This window comes from Poecilia latipinna, unplaced genomic scaffold (genome assembly GCF_001443285.1).
Source record: "Poecilia latipinna isolate Pla-1442-1.1 unplaced genomic scaffold, P_latipinna-1.0 Scaffold1915, whole genome shotgun sequence".
NCBI lineage: Eukaryota > Metazoa > Chordata > Actinopteri > Cyprinodontiformes > Poeciliidae > Poecilia > Poecilia latipinna.
In genome coordinates this window covers 74,288-100,448 of record NW_015114531.1, presented here as the reverse complement: position 1 = coordinate 100,448, position 26,161 = coordinate 74,288, and the positions used below count along the sequence as shown (strand labels likewise).

Here is a 26,161-nt window from a genome sequence, read left to right as displayed (position 1 = left end):
ACTCACGCTGGCCAAGCTGTGCCTCAGGAACTCTTTCCCTGATGATGCGGCAGGCATCATAGACCATTGTGGAGGGTTCAAACTGCATCGTTTTCACCACATTCCCCACACCAATTTTTAATGACAAGGCAACCATGATTGCTGCTCCACTCTGCCACCCACTCCACACCTGTAGAAGAGACAAAAGTCAGCCAGGAAAGTCATTTTGCAATCAAAAATGTCAAAGTTATCCAGAGAATAAACACTACCAATGAATCTGAAGATGAAGCTGTAGAGATGTTGTTTCATAAATCTGACAAACTTTGGGCCCAACCAGACCCAACCATTGATCTCTTCCCAGTTTTACTCCAGTGTGTCAACATGAAGCACAACACACCCAGTAAAACTTTGAGTTTCCAGGTTAAAATAATAAATGAGATAAAAAAAAATCTCATTTATTATTATGCAAGTACCACAGATTGCAACTCAGTGTACTCTTGAAAAAATATTTTTAACTTCGTTTCAGCAGATCATATTTATTAAATATTACTTATTTAATCACTTATTATAAATTGCTGCACATATAAGGGGGTGGCTCCTTTTGAGATACTGATATGCCCAACCACCTGGGATGCTTGGATTTCCTGCCTCCTACATATTTTTACCTTTTAAATTACTTTTTTTCTCTCCTCACATTATTGGTAGTCATCATAACTCAAACCTAGTGGAAACCCAGATAGATTTCCTGTGTTTAGGGACACCATGTGAATTGCTCTTCTGATCTTGTTAAACAGTCCCATAATCCTGTGCTGCATCTGTTCCATGACTGGACAAATATCACATAGCCAACCTCCCTGCCCTCCTGATTTACATAAAAAAATGGCAACAAGACAGAAGTAAACATCAGTCAATATTGGTATCAGACCGATACAGATATGTTAAAAAATTAACATTGGCCAATACCGATGTTGATGCTGATGTATTGTGCATCTTTGGAATGAATTATAGGGGAGATTAATTCCCCTCTATTTCTAACATCATATCCTGACCTCACTAGTGGTCTCCCTGGTCAGAAACACTAAGGAGGTTTTATCAACAAGACGGTGGGAAACCAAATTCTGCTGGCATGGATGAGGAAGACAAGAACCTAGCATTGGGCTGATGGACCTGTCCTGATCGGTTCCTGAAGGAGAATCTGTTAGTGTTCAAAAACCAAATGACAAGTTAGTTCTGCTCTTCTTTTGTTCCTGTCACTGTACGTACAGTGACATAAAAGAAAAGACATAAACCAGAAGGCAGTTTATCTCTTGATATCCCCGATGCCACATCATGGTAAAGTGTTGTTAAGAGCCATGAAAACATTACAAAGAGGTACAGGATCTGTTGTGCCATCTTTTTAATATTCTGTATTGTGGACCTGAGATAAACAAATTGTATACCATGTAAAAAAGTTCAAACAAGATCAAACATCTCATGTTGATACTGTCTGCAATAAAATAAATTACAGAATTGTATTTCCTATTAATTTCTGTTTTGCTCATTACTTGCATATTCAAAGTTCAGAGCACTGAAATAAATACCTGAAGATAACCACTGTGTTACAGACTGTCCAGTCAGATGTTGAAGTTGGGGGTTGGACACGTCCTAAAAGAAAAATGGAAACCATGCTATAATTAGTATGAATAGGTACAAATGCAAGTGTGACATACATAAAGCTTCAATTCAAAATAGCTTCCTCACCAGCTAGCGGTAAAAGTAATGTTGCTTAAATCTACATTGCTAAAATATTTAGTTTTAGATATTTGCTTATATATATCTACAGTAGCAGTTTCTGGTATGGGCAACATGGGCAACCGCCAGGGCAGCATCTTGTGGGGGCAACATGAGGCCCCCTTACCCCCTCCTTCCTTTGCAGCTGCTGGTCATCTTCTACACTCTCATTACTTAGTCTGTTGTGTTATTGTCCATCACTGTGTGGTTTGTCTCATCCACAAAACAGGACAGGACCAAACTGCACTGATCAATCAGGTATGCAGATGGCCATCAGGGCTGACCTCATCTCCATCCAGCCTGTCTCTCTGATTAACACAATGAGCACCCTATAGACAGAGTGGTCAGATCCTCCACTGTCAAACTAAATATACATATTTGAAGTACCACAAAAAATATATGTACATACACATTGTTCTTATATTTAACCTCCTCCAATGTTTACAGGGTTTCCCCCAGTGTATTACAAGCCTGGCGGGCCACCAGGCTTTACTTGCCCCAAGGTATGAGTCAAGTTTAAAAACCACTGTGTTTGCTCTGCTTCCAAAGCTCAATGTGAACTGCAAATATCGCGTGTTTAGAAGTGTGCATTGAGTGTGCAGTGAGAATGATGTATCTTTGTGAACAAAACATTATGTGTCCCATGTGAGTTTACATCTCAACACACTGACTGTGTTTGCACTGATAAAGTTTAAAGATGTGCTCACTGGTTAGTGGACCAGTGGTTCAGCCCATAGAGGAGATGTTGCGCTGTCTGGTTTAATTTTTATTTTATCTTATTTTATTTTTGGTGGTGACACGATGCATCAAATGCACCATATCAAGTTCTTTCAGGCAGAGTTGAAGTGCGACCACGCATACATCAGGAAAACTAGTCTCACAAAGCTTGGGCAACCAAAAAAGTCTCTGGCGCTTATTAAAAACTCAATAGACACGAAATGGAAGAGCTACTAAAGCCACATAAATTAAATCTCCAGTTTGTCCCTCTGTATCCGGGGCCGGTCCAAGGTTGCATGAGGCCTTGTGCAAAATTTGATTGAGGGATCCTTCTTCCTGCTAGGAACATCAGCACCACTAACAGCATTTGAAGACAAATTTAGTAAATTCTAGTTTAATTGGCCAACCTTAAAAGTAATGAGTGATAATTGTAGTTTTCTGAGATCCATTTGTGGACAGACAAAACTCAAACTTATAGCATCAGATTGTAGCTGTGGTAACAAAACAATCTAACTATGAAGATTGTTCTTTGGATTTTTACAAAAAAAATTGCCAGCTCCTTAAAGTTTTAAATTTAAATATTACACAATTTAAAATCTTTTAATTTATCTATGCTCAAACTATTAAATCAAATTTAACAGCATTGATATTCTCAATAAATAAATGTTACATACCTATATCTGTGGTCTGTGTTAAAATGGGGCCCCTGAAGGCCTGGGGGGGCATAAGCAGCTGCTTAGTTCATTTTTGCCATGGGCTGGTTCCACATGTGATCAGCATTGCATCATGTTTTTAGATCTACTGACTGCCTGATGACTTAATTTGGATTTATCAGAAGCGCAAATAACTGATATTTTAGTATTATTTTTTTCCATTTCTTGTTTTTAATATGCCAAGTTGTGTGTTTGGGAATTGTCAGTAAGGTCTTCCAATAATATAATTACCCAGTAATATTTTAAATTTCTTAACTTAACATCTTTTAATACAAAAACACAGTGAGCCGTCTGCGGATCTCCTCGGTGCCCCGACCACCAGGTTTAACTAGGTGGTCAGGGCACCTCATTTCTGGAGAAAACTCTGGTTTTCATATTTATATTTAACATGCGTATGCTGTGAGCATGTCAAACGAAAGTTAAATTTCACACAAACTTGGCCAATAAAGTTTATTCTGAAAAGAAAAGTCTTTACAGTTTATGTTAAAACTTATGACTTCATTTGAGACCAACTTGTGACTTGCAAAATAATGTCTTGGCCTCTCTTTGTAGCAGTACTACAACCTCATTACATTTCAACAATGAAGTAAAAATATTGGAGTTTCAAAGTATTAATATAAAAGTTTAAAACAAAAATCAATAATTATCAATAACTTGCCTTAATCAACATAGAAAAGCACAAATAGTTCATCTTGCTGGAATAGTATATTTATTTATAATAGTTATAATAATGCTAACTGCCTTTCATTTATAGTTATTTTGAGTTTAATCCATAGACTTGTGCAAATAAGTACAACCGATTGTGAGCTACCATTCTGCTCTTTCTTTAGTAATACTAGGAATGAAACATCTGATTTTGCTGGAAATTATAGTCAAGCTATTTATTTGGGAGTCCAGCCAGCTTTCTTACCAATTTTAAAATAGTTTAATGAGCATAATCGGTGCAGTACTATGTGGATGCTCATACATAATGTGTGGGCATCAATAAATATAAACATTTCTTGATGAAAACATTCATAAGGAAAAGCATAAAAAATATACATATTTCTGCTCTTATTTTTAATTATGCAAGTTGCGGTTGTCCATATTGGCACACCTCACTCAAAGAAAACATGTCCGTATGAAACCAGAGACTTTACTCCTACAAATCTTGAAATGTATTTTTCAAACAGAATCAGACCCAAAGCTACCAACTTGCTGCAAAATATCCATTTGTTCTAGCTCAGTTACATCAATTTACTTGTTTGTCTATACTGGATATTTACTCAGTTATTTAGCTATTTTGAATATTGGTGCAAGTGTTGTTGAAATGAGACAAACCTGAACTTCCACAGCTCTCAAATGACATGTTTCTTTTGAGATCAGATGACCCAATGCCTCTTCCTGTTTTTTTAAAGGCCCAAAAATACCATAAAAGGGCATTTCAGACATCCGTATACTCCCAGCTATGATTCAGCTGGGAGTATGGAATCCTGTCTGCGCAGAGCTAGTTTGACTAAAGGAAGATAAAAAAAGTTCACCATTCCAAAAGGTTACTTATTTAAATCCTGCTTATTTAAACTACGTTTAAATACAGGATTTAAACAAGGTTCCCTAAACCTACTGCTCTTTCTGTACAATTAATATCAGTCAAAGCAAACAGGAAATTTGTCCAAATAACACAAAGTCTGGAGACTTTTGAAATTGTGCTGTTAATGTCTCCCAGTCCACCCAGAGGAAGTGCAGGGTCACAACAGTAATTACTGTAGTTACTGAGGAATGAGGAAGTGCATCACTGAGTATTCCGAAAACAGCAAGTGAATAAGTATAATCAAATTTTTATTCGATATTTGAAAATTTAAAGAAACCAGAAAATAAAAATGTCAAAAGTATGCATCAGAACAGTTACCTCTTTGTGGTTAATATATCTATAGCAGCAGACTGTCAATAATGACTTTGCAGCTTAAAAAGCTCTAAACTTCTTCCATAGTGAAGCTCCAGCACCCAGTTGTCACCCTGAACCAAACATCCGCTCTATTTCCGGCACTCAAATGTCACACAGTGGTGTCTCTATCTTGTGCTACAGGTTCGGCCATGATATGTTGAGTGACAGTGCAACTGCTCACAAAAAACATGCTTATTTTTAAAACTTTTCTTCTACAGCAAACTACATTAATAATAACTGAAAGCTGGTTATTTTTGTGATACATAGAATCTACATGCCAAGCAAATTCCTGTTCAACAATAGATTAAATTCTTTTAGGTCAAAGTTTTCAGGTTCTTTTAGCAACAAAGAGTTAAAAGTGCCCTTTTGAAATGAAAAGCTGTAGAGATCTATAGGTGTTAAACTGTTACACTTTCTCAACCTGTTACATAAATAAATGACAGTGCATCAGTCATTCAAATTGTACATTGGAATTTAATTTGCATGTACTGTGTTTTACAACTCATTCTGACAAACTGCTGATACTGATAAAAACCATAATGTACCACCCACTTACAGTGAATCTGATTAACCTGAAATAAAATTAATGTAACTAACATTTGCATCCTTTAGCTAAAGGATTCCAAAAATTGAACATTTATCTAAAACTGATGGAATGATCAAACAGAAGCAGGTAGGGGGAGCTCCCAAGAGGCTGACAGCAACACTGAAAGAATTTCCTAAAAGTACTGGCTGTGTACATGTGACAATCTCTCATACAATTCTCTGTATGTTCGGGCAAAAGAGTGACGTCGTAAGACAATCCTTTTCTTCTGAATATAGTAATGAAATACATTTTGTTACTATACATACCCATGTATAGTAATAAAATATATTTTGAACTTTGATACCATTTTTTTTTTTTTCAAAAAAAGAATGTGTTTTACTCATGTTAAAATCATATGAGGTTCTTTATTTTACAAACACGGTGAAATTTTGTTTTTAAAAAGGTTGGTAGGTAGATTATAAAATGCCACAAAGTTAGGGAAATATAAAAACAATTTGCTTTGACTTCATTTAAGAGTAAAAACTAGAAGTTTATAAAATACCAGTATGGGAAAAACTGTGTTTCAGTCTTCCGGAGCTCAAATGGCAGCATTGTTCTGACATGTTTTTCATTGTTTGGAGTGAGCCATTTTCACTGCCCATTGTTTGCTCGGAGTTATTTGAGTTCTCTTTTTAAAGTTCACTTCACAGGTTCTATGAACATCAGCCACAAGCCACAAGCACAGAGTAACTAAAAGGTGATTAAGCAAAAAAGATGTAAATGAAACACTGCAGCTTTGTTTCTACTACATTCAGCACATAATTCTGTTTTCTTTATTAAACACAAGCTAGTTGGTAACTATGCTGAAAGTTATCTAATTTCTATTGTCTGGTAAATAAATATTCCAACAAATTTAAATATTTAATTTTGTTTAATTCGAAACACACAAATATATATTTTATAAGGTTCCATTCTCTAGAAGTAATCCAGGATTCCAAACTAAGTCTGAGGTGTCACTTAAATTCCATGATAAGTTCTTTATCAAGTCTGAAGGATGGTGGCTATAATTTTAGTATTGGACAAAAGAAAAACAGCAAAGAGATTAAGTCATTATTTTCTATAAAGAGGCCCACCACAGCTCTGATATGACTGTTCTTCTACGGTTCCTGCTTTCCACAGAAACTTTACCCCTGCATTCACTCTTGGCTAAGAGGACAAGATGGCACCGCGAACAGTAAAACTAAGACTAGTTTAGCTGAAGTTTCAGTTTGAATTCTAGGTTCACATCTTGTGTGGCTTGTGGGCTCCACCAGCACTTGTTGACTTGCTGCTGCAACACAATGCAAGCAGGGCAAAGAGATGCTATTAGCAGGTAAAAGCAAACCTCGTTTTGGCAGTTCTCCCCCTTTCTTAAAAAAAGTTAAATGGAGGAAACATAAATTCATTGAATGGCCTTGTTGACAGAGTTTCATTCCAATGTCAAATCCATGTTAAAAATCAAAAATACTGTTTGTAATGAATAGTAAATTATTTAAAATAAATTGTGTAAAATCTTTAAAATGAATTTCCAAATTTTACAGATGGTTTACAAATGTTTGTTTTGATTGCCACTGTTGGTGGTTTATATTTTGTTTTTTTTCACAGTATTTGTACTTTGTAATTTTTGTTTATTTTGTATGTATCACATTTTGTGATGTAGAGATACTTACAGTAGCCCTCATTGACTACTGTAGTCAATGAGGGCAGGCCCTCAGACAGAAGGAACTGACTGTTGTCAGAGAAAAACAGGACAGGTCATGATGAACACCATGTCTGGTACCATGCCATCACCTTCCATTAATTTTTTTAAATTAATTTAATTTGTGCTACTCCTGGTGGTAACCTCTGGAAGACTGCTGGTGGATTAGCAGTGTTTGCTGGAAGGCCTGATGGAGCACAGCTGTTAGTCAAAACAGCTTGATTGCATTCTGCTGCTATGAAGAGGAATTCAACAATGTAATGCACTGGAATAGCAGCAGGAATACACAAGCACAGGGAGAGAACCATACCAGTCACCAGTAGATGGTTTTGGGTTGTCATCAATCCAAAAGCAACTAAAAAATATGAAGACAGAGGTCCTGTGGCAGAGAGAAGATAACATGTTTGTAACGCTTTTAGCCTTAGCTAAGCCTACAAAAACAAAGCAGGGCAGTCTGTTTCTATTTGGGTGTTTACATTGTATTCCATGGCCTGTGAACTTTTGGAATGACATTTCATGGAAAATACCAATTAATCCCAGTTCAGTCCAGTTTATCCCTAAATAAGACTGGTTTACAGAAATCATCAAACTGTTTGCAAAGAAAGCAAGTTTTATCACTTGTTTTATAACCATGTTTTATAACCATGTCAAATTAGTCTCAAATTCATTGCGGGTTGGTGCTGTTCAGCAACAATCTAAATTCAACAAACCAGAATATTTTAGGTCTCAGTAGAGAACTGCAGTTTGTTGTGTCTTACCCCCCAAAAACTCTCAAAAGATCCAATTCAATCTTCAGTTTGATTCAAGGTCAAAACATGTTCCACAAGAACGGAGAAATTTGTTCTTTTAAGAACAAAGTGGCAACAACAAATTCCTTCTGGCCAAGAAATTTTATACTTCACATGAATGAAACTTCTTGTGAAATTTCATTCAACCTAGAGCAGCATTTTACATGTTTCTGCCCAGATGATGTGTCCTTAGGATAGGAAGGTCAGTGTTTTGATCTCCAATTTCTTCAACTCGCATTTTGAAGTTTCTCTCTGCAAGTCAGTGAATGTCATTCTACCCCTGATGTTTTTATTAGTGTCTGTGTGTAACAGAAAAAGCAAACAGACTAAAGAATAGAAAGACTTAAAATGCTGTTGGAATTTGCTTTGCCAACAATTGGGCAGGTTACTTCAAATAAAGCTTAATACTAGTATCGACCTGAAAATGTTCTGTCAGTGCATTTCTTTTATAAAGCTAGACTGAAACCAGGAGCTTATCAAGTTAGTTGCTTTAGAAAAGTTGAAGCCTAGTTTTTTTCTGGGTATTACTGTCTCCCTTATGAATGCACTGTCTCCTTAATGTTGGAGCAAACAATTAAAGTGTAACTACAGCAATTTGAATGCATGTTGGACACAGCAGTGGTGCAGGGGTAAAGCATGACCCATGTTTGCAGGCCTTAGTCCTCTATGTGGCTGTCATGGGTTTGAGTCCTGGCCCAGTGGCCTTTGCAGCATCTCTTCACCCTCTCTCAGAACCTGCTTTCTGGTCAGTTCAAAAAAGGTCATCAGAGACACAGACAAAAATTTAAAAAAATCTGGATGCATGTTGTTTTTTGCCCATTGGATATTCTGGTACATATGGGGTAAAAATAAACTTAAAGAGAAGACATGAAAGTTCATAGTGTAACAAAGTTGGAGGAAGCTTCTTGGTACTTCAACAAATCAAATGACCAAATTGGTCTGGTGTAATCTATCAGATTGGAGTCCATACTTATTTGACATGTTGAGAGAGAGTTTTATCACTATATCAGGTCAGTCCTCATTCTAAGCCAGTAACAAACAATTTTTTAGTTTGAACTGTTGAAGCATCAATTCTAGTGTTGGAAAACAGATGCAACATGAGCACAAATGTGCCATACAAAGAACTGCTCACCTTTAGGCTTTGTTTCAATGAGACCACTGTCTGGAAAGTGCCTGTATTTTTTTTATGTAGCCATGTCACTGTGTGGACAAGACTGTCAAGACACCTTGACTGGGGGATATGAGGAAAATCTAATATCGTGATATATTTTTGCAATATCACGATAGATGATATATATCACAATATTCTTACATGAGTTCCAATGTTATTTTAAACTAGACTCCTTGTAGACTTAAATGTAAGCTCATATAAAAAGGAATGCAGTGTTTTGCTAGGAACTATCTACACTATGACTAGATAACAAGGTGAGAAATAAGTTTTAATAAGTAGGTCAGTTATGCTCGACTTTGACAAACTTAAATAGATGTGTTGTGGAATAAGGTGTGGTTTGGTTCAGTTTAAAAATAAAAATGTGACCTACACACAAACTGACAGATCATCAGTAAAGCAGGTGTTTAAATGAGCTAATCAGCCTGTGTTAGCGTGGCTAATAGCAGCGGTGGCTAATCTACCACTGGTATCACTTATTAATAATCTCAAAATACACATCAAACCTAAAAATCCAAAACTGTAACAAACTAAATGTTCTGAACTATGTGGGGGTAATGTTTGAGTGTTATTGGTGCTGAATCCTGATACATAAAGTTGCGTTGTTGTCAGTTGCTATGGCAATGAGTCTACATGTAGAAGCACTCCTATCTGGCTGTTTTTTCCTATGGTGATGTATGGTGATGGGGGGCTAAAAAACTAATAAAGAGTGGCATTGTATGAAAATTAGCAATAATTTTCAATATTGTGAATTAGGACACAACTTAAGAAAATCGTATAGACTAAAACCTAAACTGAAACAATGTAGAAGCTCAGTTTAACAGATCCACCTGAATCATCACACAGTTATGGACTGCTAAGAGACACTCAGCAGACTAGTCAACATTAAAACTTCTCCAACTCAAGACATATCTAGTGAATGACTGCAGAGGCCCTGTAGCTGCTAATATTATGTGTATATGTACTTATTATGCACATTCTGTTATGATATGTTAATTTGGGGTCTTCCCCCAGAGAGGAGCAGTCCACCATGAGCCAGTGTATTCTTGTGTTTTAAAAATATTACAAGTTGACAAGAAATTTGAAACTATGAGTTAGTTAATCATATTATTGGAAGATATTATTGATAGTCATAGTCTTAAAAAAGCATAAAAATATATTATAAGTAAATATAAAATAAAATAATATGAAATATGAAATAAAACTCTTTTACACATGAGGCCCCTGGACCGTCTTTGTCGTGATCAAAATGTTTTTGTGTGTTGAGCTTGTGTGTACTGCATGAGTGTGTCATGTATCATCAGTGTAGAAGACTGTTTCTTTAAATTGAAAAACTTAAGGACATTTACAGAGTGAAGGTAGGAAGTGGAAAGTTGGTAAATGTGGTGACAGAGGAGCTACATAGAAACATGGCTGTCAGCACTAGGCTTACAGTTTCACACCAGTTAAGGAAACCTGCTTTTCATTCCAGTCTGTAACACAGGATGGCGTGTTGGTATAACTAAGCCATATTTGGCCACAACAAGAAATCCTGCTACTACTCCAGAATAAGAAATGACTTATTTTAAGAGCAAACTGGTTCTCAACCCTCATCAAATACCTGGCTATCTCAGTCTGACTGAGGCGACGGCTTGCTTTGTTTGGATAAAACCATCTTCAGGTGGGATTTAATATAGTAATAAACAAACCTGCTTCAAGAATTTACTCACTGTTAATTATTTTAGGAATTTAGTTAGTCCTTTGAGTTTGAATTGATTTTGACATGATTTTGCAAGTTTGTGTTGAAATATAAATCTATTCCTCTGGGATGTATGCAGAGGACACATACCACTTCAGAACAAAATTAGCAGTTCTGTTTTAGGGCTGGTGTTAAAAGGTGGTCCTAAGTGCTTAGGTAAGAAAGAGCATCTTCAATGTTACCTTCTACACAAGTACTGTCTTATGCACTGGACTGAGAATCTATATCAGTGTGGTTCTAAGTTTATTTTCTATGAATGCATTTGGATTTTCTATAGTCAAAAGTAAGGTATCACATAATTTAATCACATCATCTGTTAACCCCCTCCCTGGTTTGTGCCTTTTAAATCCCTGTTCAGGTCTACAAGACAGATCACACAGTTTCTTGTTTTACTACAATAGCATGTGTTAGTACCAGATATATAATCTGTATCTCTCGCTCCAGTGTGTCTTTTTGAAACTCTGTTCACTGTCGCCACCTGTATCATCAAGAATTGGAATCACTACAAATTCAGTGACTCAATGCAATTGGCAGGGGTACATTCACACAGGGAGGACCTCCCTGCTGTGCAAACCTGACACATAATTTCCTCTTTATATGCAGTTTCTTCTTTATATCCATGAAATGTATAAGAATTTATTTTATGTGCCTTGAATTAAAATTATTTTGTAATTAGGTGCTAAATTAATTAACTCAAATGACTTTTTTTTGTAGTGGTAATGCCAAACTGAAGTAAAAAAGGCAAATAATATTTGCTGTGTGTGCAACTTAACTTTCTCAGTTTAACACATCTTCAGATATGGAATATAAATATGTTATATGAGCACTTGACTCATCTAGTCAAGGTATGTGCATGTTTTGACGACATACTAAAATTGCAGCATCATATAGTACATTGACATGACAGCTACCTTGGATTCAACGTAGGGCTGGGCAATGTGTCAAGTATACTCGATGAATCGCGATATTTTCCATTTACCGTAGTTAAAATGGCTATATCGCAACTATCGAATATAAATTGTCGTTCAAATAATAAACTTTCACCGTCAAGTTCACTGCGAGTATGGTTTATCCAACACCCTATCAATGCATCACTAGTTCTTCCCCCCTCTCAACCTGAAAAATGTATACCAATCACGCTGCGTGGAGAAAACAACATAGTGACAGCAAGAGTTTGAGGCGAGCCGTGAATGAGACTGTAACTGAAGAGGAATCACATAAACTATCTAGTTCCGAAGAGAAACAGCGCTGGATCAGTAATTTGGATTTTATATGGAGGATGTTGAACAAAATGAGGTCATTTGCAAAACATGTTATCAAACTATTGCCACAAAACATTGTACCACAAAGTTATTTCACCGCCTAATCAGACTATTCTTTTACATGACGTTCGTAGCCGCGCTGCCACGGTAGAACTAGTCCATTAAAGAGAAACCTGGAGATGTAGGTATGATTCATTTAGTGCTATGCAATGGGAAAAATAACTCAAAACTACTCTTTTTTTTTTTTTTTCGCTCTCGGTTCGGCTTTACGCTAAAAGTGTTTCCCTTCTGACACACCTGGCTTGAATTTGTGGGTGATAAACAAGCCTCTGCTTCAATTGATGGCTATAGAAGAGGTCATACAATCATTTGAATCAGCTGTTCTGGAACAGACACACATCTAAAATATGTAAGGGGGGGGCTGAGGACTAGAACTGAGAAACACTGGATTAGGTTAGCAGCAAAATGCATCTAAAAACTGATAGCCTGTACTGAAAACAATGTTGGGGTTAAATCTTCAGGGTGGTACAGAAGCAAAGGAGAAGAGAAAAACTTGTGGAAATGATCTGCAAAATTAGGTACAGTAAAGCAGGATACCATGAAGCCCAGGTTACAGCATTCTGCTATTCAAAAGCAGCCACTGTTAAAAATACTGCAGGCTTTCTTCTTAGTGCTGTTATATTACAAGCTTTGCAAAAACACATGGGACCAGAAGAGAGACTAAATGTCGTCTGGAACACCTATTTGTTAAAAGCAGATATTCTAAAAGGCATTCTAGCGGTGGTTTTTACCTAAAATTTGTAAAACACATTTGGTATGTCAATTGTTTTATAACTCCATCCTGGGCCCCATATGGTGTTAAATGGCCAAACATTTTTATTTGTGGGTACAAACCTGAGTCAGAGAAAGAAAGAACTCTGATAATTCCATATGAACTTTCAATAAAGCATGACTGGCTGGGATCAATAAAGAAATCACATAATCTGTGGCTCTGTTTTGGAAAATAGAAGAAGAAGAAGAAGAAGAAGAAGAAGAATAAGAAGCCAAGAGACTCTTAGAATAAGTGTTCACTAAATGCACATACTAATTTGTTTGGCACTATTTCTGATTTTTAAAACTGTGGCACCGTTTGTCTGAAAGAAAGTGTTTCAGTAGCATTTTGAGTGATTTATTTAAGAGAGAAACATTAACCAAAGCTCCTGCTTGAATGCAGTTTTTTTTCAAAATAAGAAAAAAACTGAACACTTAACATAAATGGCGACGGTACTTCATAAAACTTCAACACCAGACTAATCTTTAGATAAACACGACTTGCAACCCATTACACCTAATTACTAGAAAACAAAAACTCTGAATTCAGATTATGTCAGTTTGTTTCACTTGTTCTGAGTGGAAGAAGAATTAACAGCCAGAGGCTACATTTCTGTCGTGCTGTGCCTGGTTAAACACGCCCAACAATCTGAGAGCTGAGCTGAGCTGCCTACACAATGAGAGTTAGGAGCTGAACTTGTGCTGTAGGTCATAAAAGGCGCAGTGAGAGAAGAGTGGATGGGCGGTCTTAAAGGCAAGACCTTCTTTGAAATACGGAACTTTTCACAGACTCAGTTTCAGAACAGCCAAGACTGAAATACACACGAACATCTTGAGAAACATGCCACAGTAACATCCTGAAAACGCAAACAGAATGTTCCACTATAATACAGACCAAAACCTTTAGCAGAGTGCGTGTGTGTGTAAACTGGTGATGGTGGAGCGGAGGGCTCTTGTCTATGTGGCGGGTGTGATTCGGAGCCGTTTCCTCATTGTGTAACCGAACCTGTCGATTTTAAAACGCAATATCTAGTGTTGTCTGAGAACGCCGCAGGTGTGTCTGCTTTATTTGGCTAAAGTTTTGCAGCTACAACTTTCTGGGGACGTCAAAAACATCTTGCAATAAGTCTGGAAACTTTTGAAGGTTAGAAACATTCCCTCTGACCTGAGCGCCCCACTGCTGTCCCGTCGACGGCTCTTCGAGCGATGAAGTCACGTCCGTAAAAGTTTTTTTCTAACAGTTTTCCAACAGAATAAAGTTTTAAACCAGGGGAAAGGCCCAAAGCGACTTTTCTCTCCCCTCCCTATCCGCTCCGAACTGGGGTGCCGTTGCCTGAAACTCCACCCAGCTTGTCTACGTACAGAGGGCGGTGTTTTTTCCTGCCCAGATTGTTCTACTCATGTTAGCTTATTAGTAAACCACTAATGAGCAGCTATTCCCTTGATAGAACTATGCGTTGTTGCATTAACCAACTGCACGAGAGGTTGTCCTCGTGCAGGAGGACTGCACTCTGACTGATGCTTATGATAATAGACATTGACTTATGACATACTCCCGACGACATTCGATCTTATATTAATTAGAAGAACTGATAAAGATGTGGCGGGAGACAGTTAGCGCGAGGACCAACACTCACAATGTGCCATTAATCCCTGCCCCCAACCCAGATTTATATTTTTGGTTCACTCCCATCACGGTGTAGATGCTGCTGCCCGTTATTCGCTTCCTGTTCCGTTGACTGTACAGGAAGAGAAATGACAGCTAGTCCACTAACAAAACACTGAATTATCCCTTTTCGTGGTAGCAGTTCAGGTGTTTTAATGAAGACATTAGAAGCCTGAACAACTTGCTGCTTTTAAACTAGACAGAAGTTGCCGTTTTTGAAATACGGAATTTAAACACAAACTGTTTAGTTCGTCACTCTGGATGGAATAAACCTTGGTGTTGTCTATCAGGGTAAATATTGCCAACATTTGAAATATCTTAACAGAATAACGGTTTAAAAAAATAATAAATAGTCCATGCATTTGTTATGCTAAGACTGAAATGGTTCTTTCAGGAAGCCCCAAAATTTAACAGTAATTACTGAACAATTGCTTGTTCAGTAAATGGTTGATCTTTTGACCTTTGAACTTTTTTATTAATATCTTCAAAGCCAAAGCAGCACAAACATTTTTATTTTTTTTATTTTTTTTTTTTGCTGCACAAACATGCTGTTCAGTGAAGATGTTTTTTGAGGGTGGTAGGAGTTCCATTGCTAAATTTGGTGCTATCTCTATTCTTCTGTCAGACTCTAGAAGCTGCGAAATGTGCAGAGGCTGAACATAGATGCAGGTTCAGATGGTGTCAGCCCCAGGTCCTAAAGGCCTGTGTCTTCAGGGATTCTGAAGCACCTTTTCAACTTTATCGTGACCCAAGAGAAAGTGTTTTAGAAGAGGTCCTGCCTTATTTGAGGACCCAAATAAGGCAGGATGTCATGGTACCTCAATAAGAACCTGTTCTGGAGGCTGTTCTAGAACCTCTAAAGATGATTGTGCAAAGAACATTGCTTCATGAATTAAAAAAATCAACTTTATGAAATACAGTATTTATGAGATTGCAATTCTAGAACAGAACTTCAGTCACAGACTACATTCCTTCATTATGTGTTGACTTGTCTTCCTTCCAGTTTGTAGATAGATTTTCATTCTTCTTCTTACACATTGATTGAAACTTATTTAGCTGCAAAGTGTCTTACTTGACATTTGTTTGCATGGCAGCAGGAAATGTGAGAATTCCAGCTGGTATGAACTCATCAATAGAGGTTAATATGCTGCAGTAAACTCATGAATGCAGAGTGCAGTGAAAATGTAAAGAGCATTCTCTTGAAATAAATGAACCATACAGACACACGTTCCATCCTCATTTATTCCCACTCTATATGTGTATACAAGTCTGGTTTAACGAATCTGGTGGAACATTAATACATTCATATCTACATGACATAAATAATCATAATTCATGCTGTACAACCATCAACACTGGAAAGGGTCATGTGACCTCTGAGCCAGGCAGCAAGAGCACACCATAATGCAGGACACTACTGAAGCTGGTACAGCTCAACCAACTGACTTTACAGTTTAAAAGAATAGATCTGTACATTATTGAATGCAAATCTTTATAATATGTACAGTTTGCACTTCCCAGGTGCTTATTGTAAGGCTTCTCTAAAAGAAAGTTATTATAGCATCAAGTATCCAAGCTGCCAAGAGCCAGAGCCACCACCTACTGCACTGTGTTCCAAGGCTGTCTCCACATTCGTTTATTTTGTTAGCTGCGGCTGACAGACAGACAGACAGACAGACAGACAGACAAAGCATCAACTGCTCAGTCCTGCTGGGTTCATGTGACTCTCCTGTTCTTGTGCATCACCAACGAAGTTTCCCTGTTTTAGTATCTGGTCAATTATTGGAGCAAAAATGTGGTCAAACTGACATATAATGACATATGATGCTGTGATAATTCTTCAGGTCCAGCAGAGGGAGCAGTCTGAGGTTCTTGTGGCACAGATGTCTGTGACAGCTGGGGAGCATCAAAAAGTTTTTACATGAAACAAAGACTACATTTTTAACATGTCAACCTGCTGCTCTACTGGTCCATCACAGTAAAATTAGCCGCTTTACTAAACAGACCCAGTAAATTAACTGAAAGGTTGTTGAGAAGCTAGAGCCCCACCTGCAGTTGCTACTTTGCTGCCACAGAGCAGGCCTCACAGACAACATCAATGACACTTCTAAACATCATGGTAATACTTTGTGGAAACTGGCAGCTCTAAAATCCAATTAGAAAAATTATCAAGTCGGAAATAAAAATGCTGAGACCAAGGATGTTCCTATACTGATCTGATTGGTGCTCCTTGTGTTTTTGGAAGAAATCCCAGCTGGTGACCATGCTAGGTCAAAGTTAACAGTGTCACTGCCATGCAGCATCACACTCAGGTGTTCAGATTTCATGGCTGCCTTAGCCAACAAGAGTTTAAATAAAAGCAAAGGCTGACGAATGATGTCTTACATATTAGAGAGATTGCTTCCTGGTGTTTTGCTCCAAACGTCACCAGATGGCCAGAATATTAGAAACAGCACAATTTTAACAGTAAAAAAGGTCATGAATTCACAGAACAGAGTAAATAAGATAAGCTGCATCACCTGCTATGTTACCAAGGCAACATCTTTCACTTCACTCCCTTTTTTTTCTACTCAGCTGTAAAATAAATAATTTGGTTTATTTAACGGTATTGGCTGAGTGTTGGCAGCATGATACGTCTGTTCTCCTCCCAAATGGAACCATCAATTCTGCACCAATGCAGAACTAAGATACATTCGAAAATGGACTTTGAAAAACAGGAACCGCCGAAGAATCTAAATATTGAAAAAACAAATAAAAAGAAATGTATGACTTTGAAAAGCAGGGCTTGGTGGTAGGTGGAAGGCAGGACTCCTGATGGTCCCCATCAGGACCCCGCGGCCCTCCTGGCCGTCCAGCTGGGCCCAGCTACTGTCTGTCTTTCCAGTTCTTCTCTGCTGGGCCCAGACACTGTGGGAGGGACACGGACGCTATCAGTTGCTGCTGGTGGCCCCGGGGCCAGCCACAGGGCCAGCCACGGCTGTAGGCATGCGAGGCATTTTCTTGACTGGACTGGGGATGTGCTGGGGAGACAAAGCAGACCAGCAGCAGTTTCAGGACCTGCTCTTCCTGTCTCAGATTTATTCATCTAATTAATGTGTTTAACTAGAAACTGTCAAACACTGATATTTAGAATGGGTAATGGGGTCTCAATATTGGTATCAAACAGACAGAACTCCAGTCAGGAATTTACAAGTTTACAGAGAAGATGAACTGAAGAGATGATGAAAAGAAACTTCTGAAGACAATCAGCCAGACAGAAATATTTGGCATTCTCCTGCTGTCCCTTTAGATCAGGGTCAATACAAGAAGTCCTAGCCACCCCCCAGCAGGGTCCATTCTACCCGCTTTGATCAGATGCGGTCCTGGTTCTGGTAGAGGGAGTAACGACACCTGGCTCTGGAAAGATTCTGCTCATTGGGACAGTACCTCAGAGGCTGAGGCGGTGCAGACCAGCTCTGGCTCTGCCGGCTGGTCCGCCAGCTCTGCCAGCTTCTGGAAAGCCGGCAGAGCTTCCCAGAAGCCGGCTTCTGGAAAAGCTCTGGATAGCTTTCCAGAGCTTTCCAGAAGCTCTGGAAAGATTCTGCTCATTGGGGCAGTACCTCAGAGGCTGAGGCGGTGCGGACCAGCTCTGGCTCTGCCGGCAGCTCGTCATCCAGGGCTCTGCGGGCATACTCCCTACGGTGTTTGTCATCCACTCGGGTCAGATACCACGTCCCCGGGAACAGATCCTCCACCGAGCTTCGAGGGACGTAGCTAGCTGGAGAAGTGAACAAGAAGAGAAGACCTCTATTCAATTATATCTGGTGTTATACGTTGCAAAGCTACCTCAATCTAACGAGGATTTCTTCTTGGCACACAGGAAGCTAACTCGCCAAAACCGAACCATTTTTCTATGCACCACAAATCTGCAATGAACTTCTAGGAAACTGTCAAACAGCCAAAACTCTTAAATCTAGACTAAAATGGACAAAATTGTATTTCCATGTTGAAAAGCTGCTGGAGACATATCCAACAAGACCTGCAGCGCTGCAGCGAACAGGTACTTCTATAAAACAAAACAACTTTCACTTATTTATTTGTAAAAAAAAAAAAAAAGAAAACCAGACAACCTGTTCAATCTGTTTCACAGCTGGGTGCTGAGCTACTATAGACAACCCAGTTTGTGGCGGTAAGATGATTAAAAGATCTACATTGTAATTTAAACAGTAAACCTGGTGCCTGTGGCTCCGTGGCACAGCTGTAGGTTGATTCCAGTTTTCTACTCTCACAGAAGTGACAGTAGCAGCATGTACAGCAGGAACATACCCAGGTGGTGAGTCTCCTCTCTCAGCTTCATGATTTCAGAAAAAGCTGCAGGTGACATTTTCCTCCTGGAGTCCAGTCTGACCCTCAGGTCGGTCAGGCTGGAGACAAGCTTGTCCAGTGCAGACCCTACCATGACACACACCCATTAGTTTCTGCTGTTGTGTGACACTCCGAGGTCGTATGGAGGTCACATGGAAGAGAGCCTGAACTCACCAGGGGTATGATCCTGAGTGACCCTGAGAGAATACAAGGTTGCAGCAAACCCTGACCCATAGGAGAACAAGCCCACCCTCTGCCCTGCCAGCTGAGATGCTGTGTGTCTGAAACACAGAAAAAAGAGAGATTGTCGTGACAACCATTACCTGAAGCTTTATGGGTCAGTTCCAACATTAAGCTTCAGTTCCCTCAATTAATCTAAATGACTTAAAGCATATCCATATACACATCCAACTCATTAGATTAAGACACACATTAATATGCAGGAGACATATTGTTTAGAATAGATACTGTGATTTTCAGAGCAATGTTGATTGGAGTCAGTCGGGAAGCAGGCAGTAAGGCATACATACTGTGCTATTAGTGAAGCCAGGCAGCCATACACAGAGGGTGTGTACATGTTTCCATTCTGACTGGACAGCAGCAGCGATGCCTTGGTCTTAGTCTCAAACAACTGAGCGCTGGCCTTCATGAAGGCCTTCTCCACGTCCCTGTCAAAGTACGTTTCCTCTGGCTTCACGTCTCTGCCAAGCAGACATACAGGATTAACTCTCAATGTCCAAATGAATCTCCAAGAATTTTTGTTTTGTTTCAGCAAATTATGTTTTTTTGTCAAAATGTTTTCCTTAAAATATTGTATTAGTAGTTTAAAAAAACTAAACAGCAGGAAAGCCACCACACTAGAGGAGACACCTATAAAGAGAAAATTTACTTATGACATTTCTACACAAGAAGTTTTTGAAAGATAAAACAACAGAGGTGCACTATAGAGTCTAAACAAGTGTTTCCACCACTGAATGACTCTGACATCATCAGGATGAATAGATATGGACAATAAGCAGGCGATAAAGTATAGAAATATAAGATATATTCCATACTTCTATTTGAAGGAAGTATGGAATGACTTGAGTGTAGCTGATGTATTCCCACTGGAACACAACTTCCTTCTGATTTCAACAACTTCTAATTACCTTAAGATTATTTTAGATTTCATTAGGGTCAGTATGTTTGATTCCAATTCAAACATACTGAATTATTACTCAAGCTTTTAGATATATTTAGATGTTTAAAAACACTGATTTTCACCTGTCACTGGTAGATGAGGAACACTGACTCCAGTTAAATGTTCTTACATGCTACACTCATTTTCTAGAACACCGGGCCACGGTTTCACTGGATTCTATCCGTTCAAGAGCCCCTTTAGGGTGAAGAAATTTATTAGAAAGAAGCAGAGGCCGGTCTGCTGTCCTCTGCAAGTACCTGAAGGCATCAAATCCTGCGAAAGGTCCCGCCTCTGTGTCGGGGCTGGGGTGCTTCAGAAAGTCATTCAGCATCAGTCGAGCCACAGACTTCTGGACAAGCTTGCAGTAGGGAGAGTGGAAGACTAAAAAGTCAAAGTCGTCCAGGCTGAAGTGCTTGTCGGAACCCTCTGTTAGAAAAACACAAGGGTTCAAATACTTTCTCCAACAAGAAGCTTTTCATCAACAGTCATGTCCTGCAGATAAACAGCTAATGTGTTATGTCTATATGCTGTCATGACAACCATTCATTGTTAGCTTCATACCTTTACAGAGGGATTATCAGTCGACATCATGCTGCGTCAACATCCACTCTACTGCACATGTTGCCTTCAATGAGCCACTTCGGAAGCAGGCAAGTATACAATACTCTAACTACTTAAAACTATTCCCAATTAGGCTAAAGAAATCATTTACAACACAGATCACCTCTCTTCGCCTGGCACAACTCCCGCACACAGTTTTGAGGGGTCTGCAGATGTCAGAGATTTTATTTTTAGTACAGTGCCTCTGTACCTGTAGTTCAATCTGTTGCTCTTTTCATTTCTTTTTTTTTAAGGTTTTATTGGCTCCGAGAGTGGCTAAACAGGAAGGTAGGTCACGAGAGAGGGGTAAGACCTGGCAAAGCTCATCAGGCTGGGAATCGAACCTGTGACATCTGTGTCGAAGCCCAGAGCCTCCTTACACTTACATGGGTTGTGCTTTACCCCCGCTCCACAACAGCACCCCCAACTCTTTTAATTTCTGATTGCTGCAGCCACATCTTCATTATTGGATTGGAAATTATTTTGGATTTCATGCACGCTCGCTCTCCCTCCCTCTCTCTCTATATATATATTTATTTTATTTTAGTTTTTTTTAGTTTTTATGAAAAGTTACATTTTAGGAAAATTCCACTCCAGTGAGTTTATTAACCATGGATATGTTTGTCTTATTTAGAGGGACTCGACATATCTCACTGAGAACTGATGATCTTACTGTGAACAAAATTGCTTTAACACTGTAAAGTAATGTCCAGCCACTCAAGTTTGGGCCATTTTTTCCTCTCATTTATTCGCTCACCTACATGTAATCCGTATAGATCATTAATGGGTCACTAATGTCAATTTGGTAGCATAACTTATTTTATTTATGTCATAAACAGTCGCAGTACACTGACAACATGCTGGCTAATGTTAAAATAGCAAGATAAATGTGGATAATGATGGCAACCAGTGAGAGTTTAAAGGCCAGTCAACTCTTTCTGCAGTCAAGTTGCACAAGCATCAGCTGTGCTTACAAACAAATAATCCCTCTATACAAGCTGAAACATCAAAATGGCCCTCTGGAATCAATTTCAAGCAAAACAAATCCCTCCTGTTTCCATTAAACTAATTGAAGAAAATTAAAGACCAAACAAACTAATAATAGCAATTTTGTTTTTTTAAAATAAGGGAAATTTCAGTAAAGTTGTGCAGTCAGAAAGTGAGAGAGTATGTATATGTCTGTCTTAGAGACATTTCTGCTTTTGATCAAATCTAATCTGACACTGCACAGTACTGACAGTACCAACATCTTTATGAGTAGAAGTGAATCAATGAGCCACTTTGGAAGCTGAAGATGTGAACAGTTCTCCCCAGCTTGGACCCACCTCTTTGCCACTGTGCGTGGATCTTATTGCGGTACACAGAGTAGCAGCGGTCCAAGGCACTCAGGTAGCATTCAACTGACAGCTTGCCGTCCACTACAGGGTACTCAGACACCATGTCAGGCTTGTAGAAGTCATATGCATGCTGCATGTGGGTTCCCCGCAGACCTCCAGGATAGAAACAAGTTTTTATAATCATATTTTCCCAAAGATCTTTTGCCAGCTTAGTTCACAGCAGTAAACCAGTTCCACTCTTCATAGGTTTAGTCTTTAGTGTAACAAATATGATCAAAGATACAGAGAATCAACAATTAAATCCAAACAAGAAGAAAAACAGAAGCAGAAAGAAAAACAGATTAAAAATGTCAATCGCCATCATAAAGATTTCAATCAGATTTCAAATATTTAAGTGCCTTTATAGCTTCAAATCATTCTATCTTTCAATTACCTTTTAAACTGTGTTGTGTTATGTTATTACCTAATTTAAGATCTTCTGGCACAATATTCCACAGCTTAATCCCAGCAAATGAGATACACATACCTTTTAATGTAGTGTACTTGGTTGTTTTAAGTTCAATTTCCATGGAAGCTCATATCTCAAATCAGTTTCCTTAAACAATTTCTGAATATTTTAGGGAGTATGTTATTTTTTGCTCTTTGTATAATCGTGCATTCTTACATTTTACAAGCTCAGCAAACTTGACTACTTCCCACTGGCTAAACAAGGTCTTAGTGTGGTGGTTTTATCATAATCAGTTAACTGTTTTTACTTACCACTCAGAGCACTTTATGCTAGAGCCACATTCATCAGTTTGAACTCACATTCAAACACAAATAGGTAGGCAACTTAGGGTTAAGTGCCTAGCCCCCAGTGCACATCAACATGTGACAAAAGGAAGCAGTAATCTAACCTAAGCTTTCCAACTTCCAGAGGACTACTCTACCTACTCATTCACAGTCCTACAGTTAAGGCCCAACTGTTGAGAAGTTTTCCCACTGAGATTCAATGACTCATGTAATCATGCAGATTTCAGAAAACTAGGAACAAAATGTACAATCAGAACACATCATATGATTCAACCTTCAGGGACCTGGAACAAAAGCATTCAATGAGAAACTCTTGGTTAATACCAGAAGAAAGTCATTAATGAACTGACCTCTTTCAAAGGCCAAAGCAGCATTAGGTCCAATGAGCATGGCCACCGCACCAGCGCCCCCTGTAGGCCGAGCACTTCCTGTGGCATAAACAGCGATGTCCCCGGCAACAACCAAAGCATAGCGTCCTGCAGAGAGAAAATGTAAGCAGGAGAAAACGAGCAGACGTGATGGATGAGTGGAACTTTAACCATACTGCCGTTTATCCTTTATGCCATTTAATAACACGACAGGTAACAACAGTCAAGAATTCAAATGTATAGAGGTGTGTACATAGAAAACAACAATGGCATCCTAGGATGAGCTCTTTCAGACAAAGCAGCAGTATGTAACTTTTAGAAAAAAAGAGGGTTTTTTGCTTGTTTGTTAAAACTGTCACCACATCATGACAGATAATCTGAGGGGAAAAAAAAATCAAGCTCCTCTGCCTTCTCCTCATGGACCTGCTGTCAGAGGAACAAATATACAGCGCCGTCAGAAACAACCAATGAGAGCCAGAGGGCGGTCTTAGCAATGTTGTGTACGCGCTGCTCACACCCTCCCCTTTTCCTCTGCTAGGCTATAACTGGTTCACCACAGCACAGCCTGCCATGAATGCTCAGGCTAGTTAGCATGGCCACCGATGACACCAGATAAACAGTTTTCCTGGAATGGTAAGTTAACAGGGAGTATGATGATTTATGCCAGGAGCCTAATTTCATATAACTGCAAAAATACTGTATAGGATGGAAGGCATTTTTACCTACCATCCCATGAGCTGGACTCCACCCAGTTAACAGCATTGAAGAGTGCAGCTGTTCCGCCGTAACAAGCGTTTGTGGTGTCAATCCCCTCCACATCTGTATTGCCAGAATCCTCAAACAGCTGCATGAGGACGGTCTTAACGGATTTTGACTTGTCAATGATGGTCTCCGTGCCAACCTCCAGCCGGCCAATGCAGTCGTAGGACAGGCTGTTCCTCTCCATTAGCCTCTGGACCACAGTAAGGCACAGAGAGTTGATGTCCTCGCGGTCAGAGCAGAAACCCATCCGAGCTTGTCCCAGGCCCACTGTGTACTTCCCAGCTGCCACGCCATCGAACTCCTCTAGTTCAGCCTGGTCTACATACTGGGATGGGAAGTACAGCTCCATGGCGATGATTCCCACATCTTTGGGCCAGGGTCCTAAGCAGGTATTGGAGGCTGATCCTGGCATCCTAAACATGTGATGGAGGGATTTTATGATGAGCATTACTGCAGTATGATCAGACCAATATGAAAATGTCAGCAGGCAGTTAATTGGGATTTGTCCACCAACACCAAATGAGTTAATGAAGATGAACACATACAGAAGTAAAACCGACACTGTTCAGTAGAGTACATCAGAGTACATCCTCCTTAGGCTCACCAACTGCTCACACACACGCCTGTAGTTCTACATACTGCGGTTCTGTTTTGATTGAGTTTCAGGGAAACAGCAAAGCTACTCTTCAACACTGTTAGCAAAAAGGCAGGGTTAGAAGTACAGAGCATGTTAGCTGCTGATGCAGCCACAGTTATCTCTGCTGCTGAGATAAATCAGGTTTAATGGTTACTTCACAACAACAGCCAAGATAGCGACTCTGTCTCCTGCTCTGCAGTTCATAAAGCGCTAATTACAAAGCAATTAGCACCGCTAGTTAGCATCATACTGCAGCTGTTCAGTCTGCTCACTGACAGCTGAACGCAGACATACCTGTTCTTACATGAAGCTACAGTCAGACGAACTGGAGGTTTTGAAGCCCAGCTGAGGACACCCGGGAATAAAGTGGGTGAAAGGGCAACAGGATTTCCTGGAAGCTAAGCCGGTTACTAAAGGTCACTGACTGATCAATAACAAACACAATCTAAGACAAAACACATGTTAGCATAAATGTGCCAGACATGCACATTTATGATGTAATATATATTATTATCACCGAAAATGAACGGCTAAGTACATTAGAGTGACTCCGTGCATGGTTTTCTAGCTTGTTGCTTGCCGGAACGCAATAACTGACGGACCAGCTTCATGCCTCAGCTCTCCAACTTACAACACTTCCACTAGCTCACGTGATGCATACTTTAAAAACGTGTTATTCATTAGTAATAACTGCACATGACGGAGAAGAAAAAAACGGCCGTACTGACAGACTTGAGATTGTAATGTCTAAAGAGTAGTTCCTCACCTGCGTGTGAAGTCAATTGTCGTGAGGGGAAACGTTTCAGTAGCTCTGCTGTTGCTTTGCTGCTCAGCACTCAGCTGGCCAGCCAGAGCTGACTTTATATTTACTGATGACAGAACCACGGAGCGTCCACACGGCGCCGACACCCGGCTTCCTGTCCAACCACGGCTCACGCACCATAAACTCCACAGACAGCTGGCCAATCTCACTTTAGCAGTCCCAACCACGCACGCACCGTAGCTGTAACAACCGTCCAATGGTGGGACTTGTACGATATCTGGTGAGAGAAAAGAAACCAATGAAATTGCAGGAGAAGTTCGTGGCGCTGTCTACGTGTTGGTGGGCAGCACTTGCATGTTTCAGTCAGACCGCTCAGTTCTGTTAGACCTTTCTTCCTTGTTGATGATTACAGCCCTGTAATATTAAAGCCTCTTTTAGAACACATTTAATTAACACAGCCATTAACAATGTCGGCAAGTTCAGCCACAATGTCTGCCTAAACTCGGAAAAGGTTTCATCCAGGAGAAAAACTAACAAGGTTTCTCCTGGATTTAAAAGGGAGCCTAGACATGCTGAATA

At 39.4% G+C, this 26,161-nt stretch overlaps 2 protein-coding genes across 2 annotated transcripts in view; both read right to left on the bottom strand.

The window, feature by feature from the left end:
• Positions 1–14,493, bottom strand: part of LOC106935150 (talin-1-like) — a 39,898-nt gene extending 25,405 nt beyond the window's left edge. Inside the window, exons 1-3 of the mRNA XM_015015478.1 lie at positions 14,299–14,493; positions 1,560–1,623; positions 7–169 (exon numbers count right to left, since the gene is read on the bottom strand). Coding sequence (XP_014870964.1) covers positions 7–136 — 130 coding nt within the window. The 5' untranslated portion in view covers positions 137–169; positions 1,560–1,623; positions 14,299–14,493. The remainder of the gene's footprint in view (positions 1–6; positions 170–1,559; positions 1,624–14,298) is intronic.
• Positions 14,494–16,023: 1,530 nt separating this feature from the next.
• hmgcs1 (3-hydroxy-3-methylglutaryl-CoA synthase 1 (soluble)) lies at positions 16,024–25,754 on the bottom strand. Its single transcript, XM_015015481.1, has 11 exons — positions 25,586–25,754; positions 25,114–25,164; positions 24,147–24,595; positions 23,403–23,528; positions 22,249–22,413; positions 20,581–20,749; positions 19,674–19,844; positions 19,318–19,424; positions 19,105–19,230; positions 18,399–18,556; positions 16,024–17,819 (listed from the first exon to the last, which is right to left on the bottom strand). Exons 3-11 carry the CDS (start codon positions 24,592–24,594, stop codon positions 17,730–17,732), a joined length of 1,560 nt encoding a protein of 519 aa, XP_014870967.1. The 5' UTR covers position 24,595; positions 25,114–25,164; positions 25,586–25,754; the 3' UTR covers positions 16,024–17,729.
• Between the last annotated feature and the right edge of the window lie 407 nt (positions 25,755–26,161).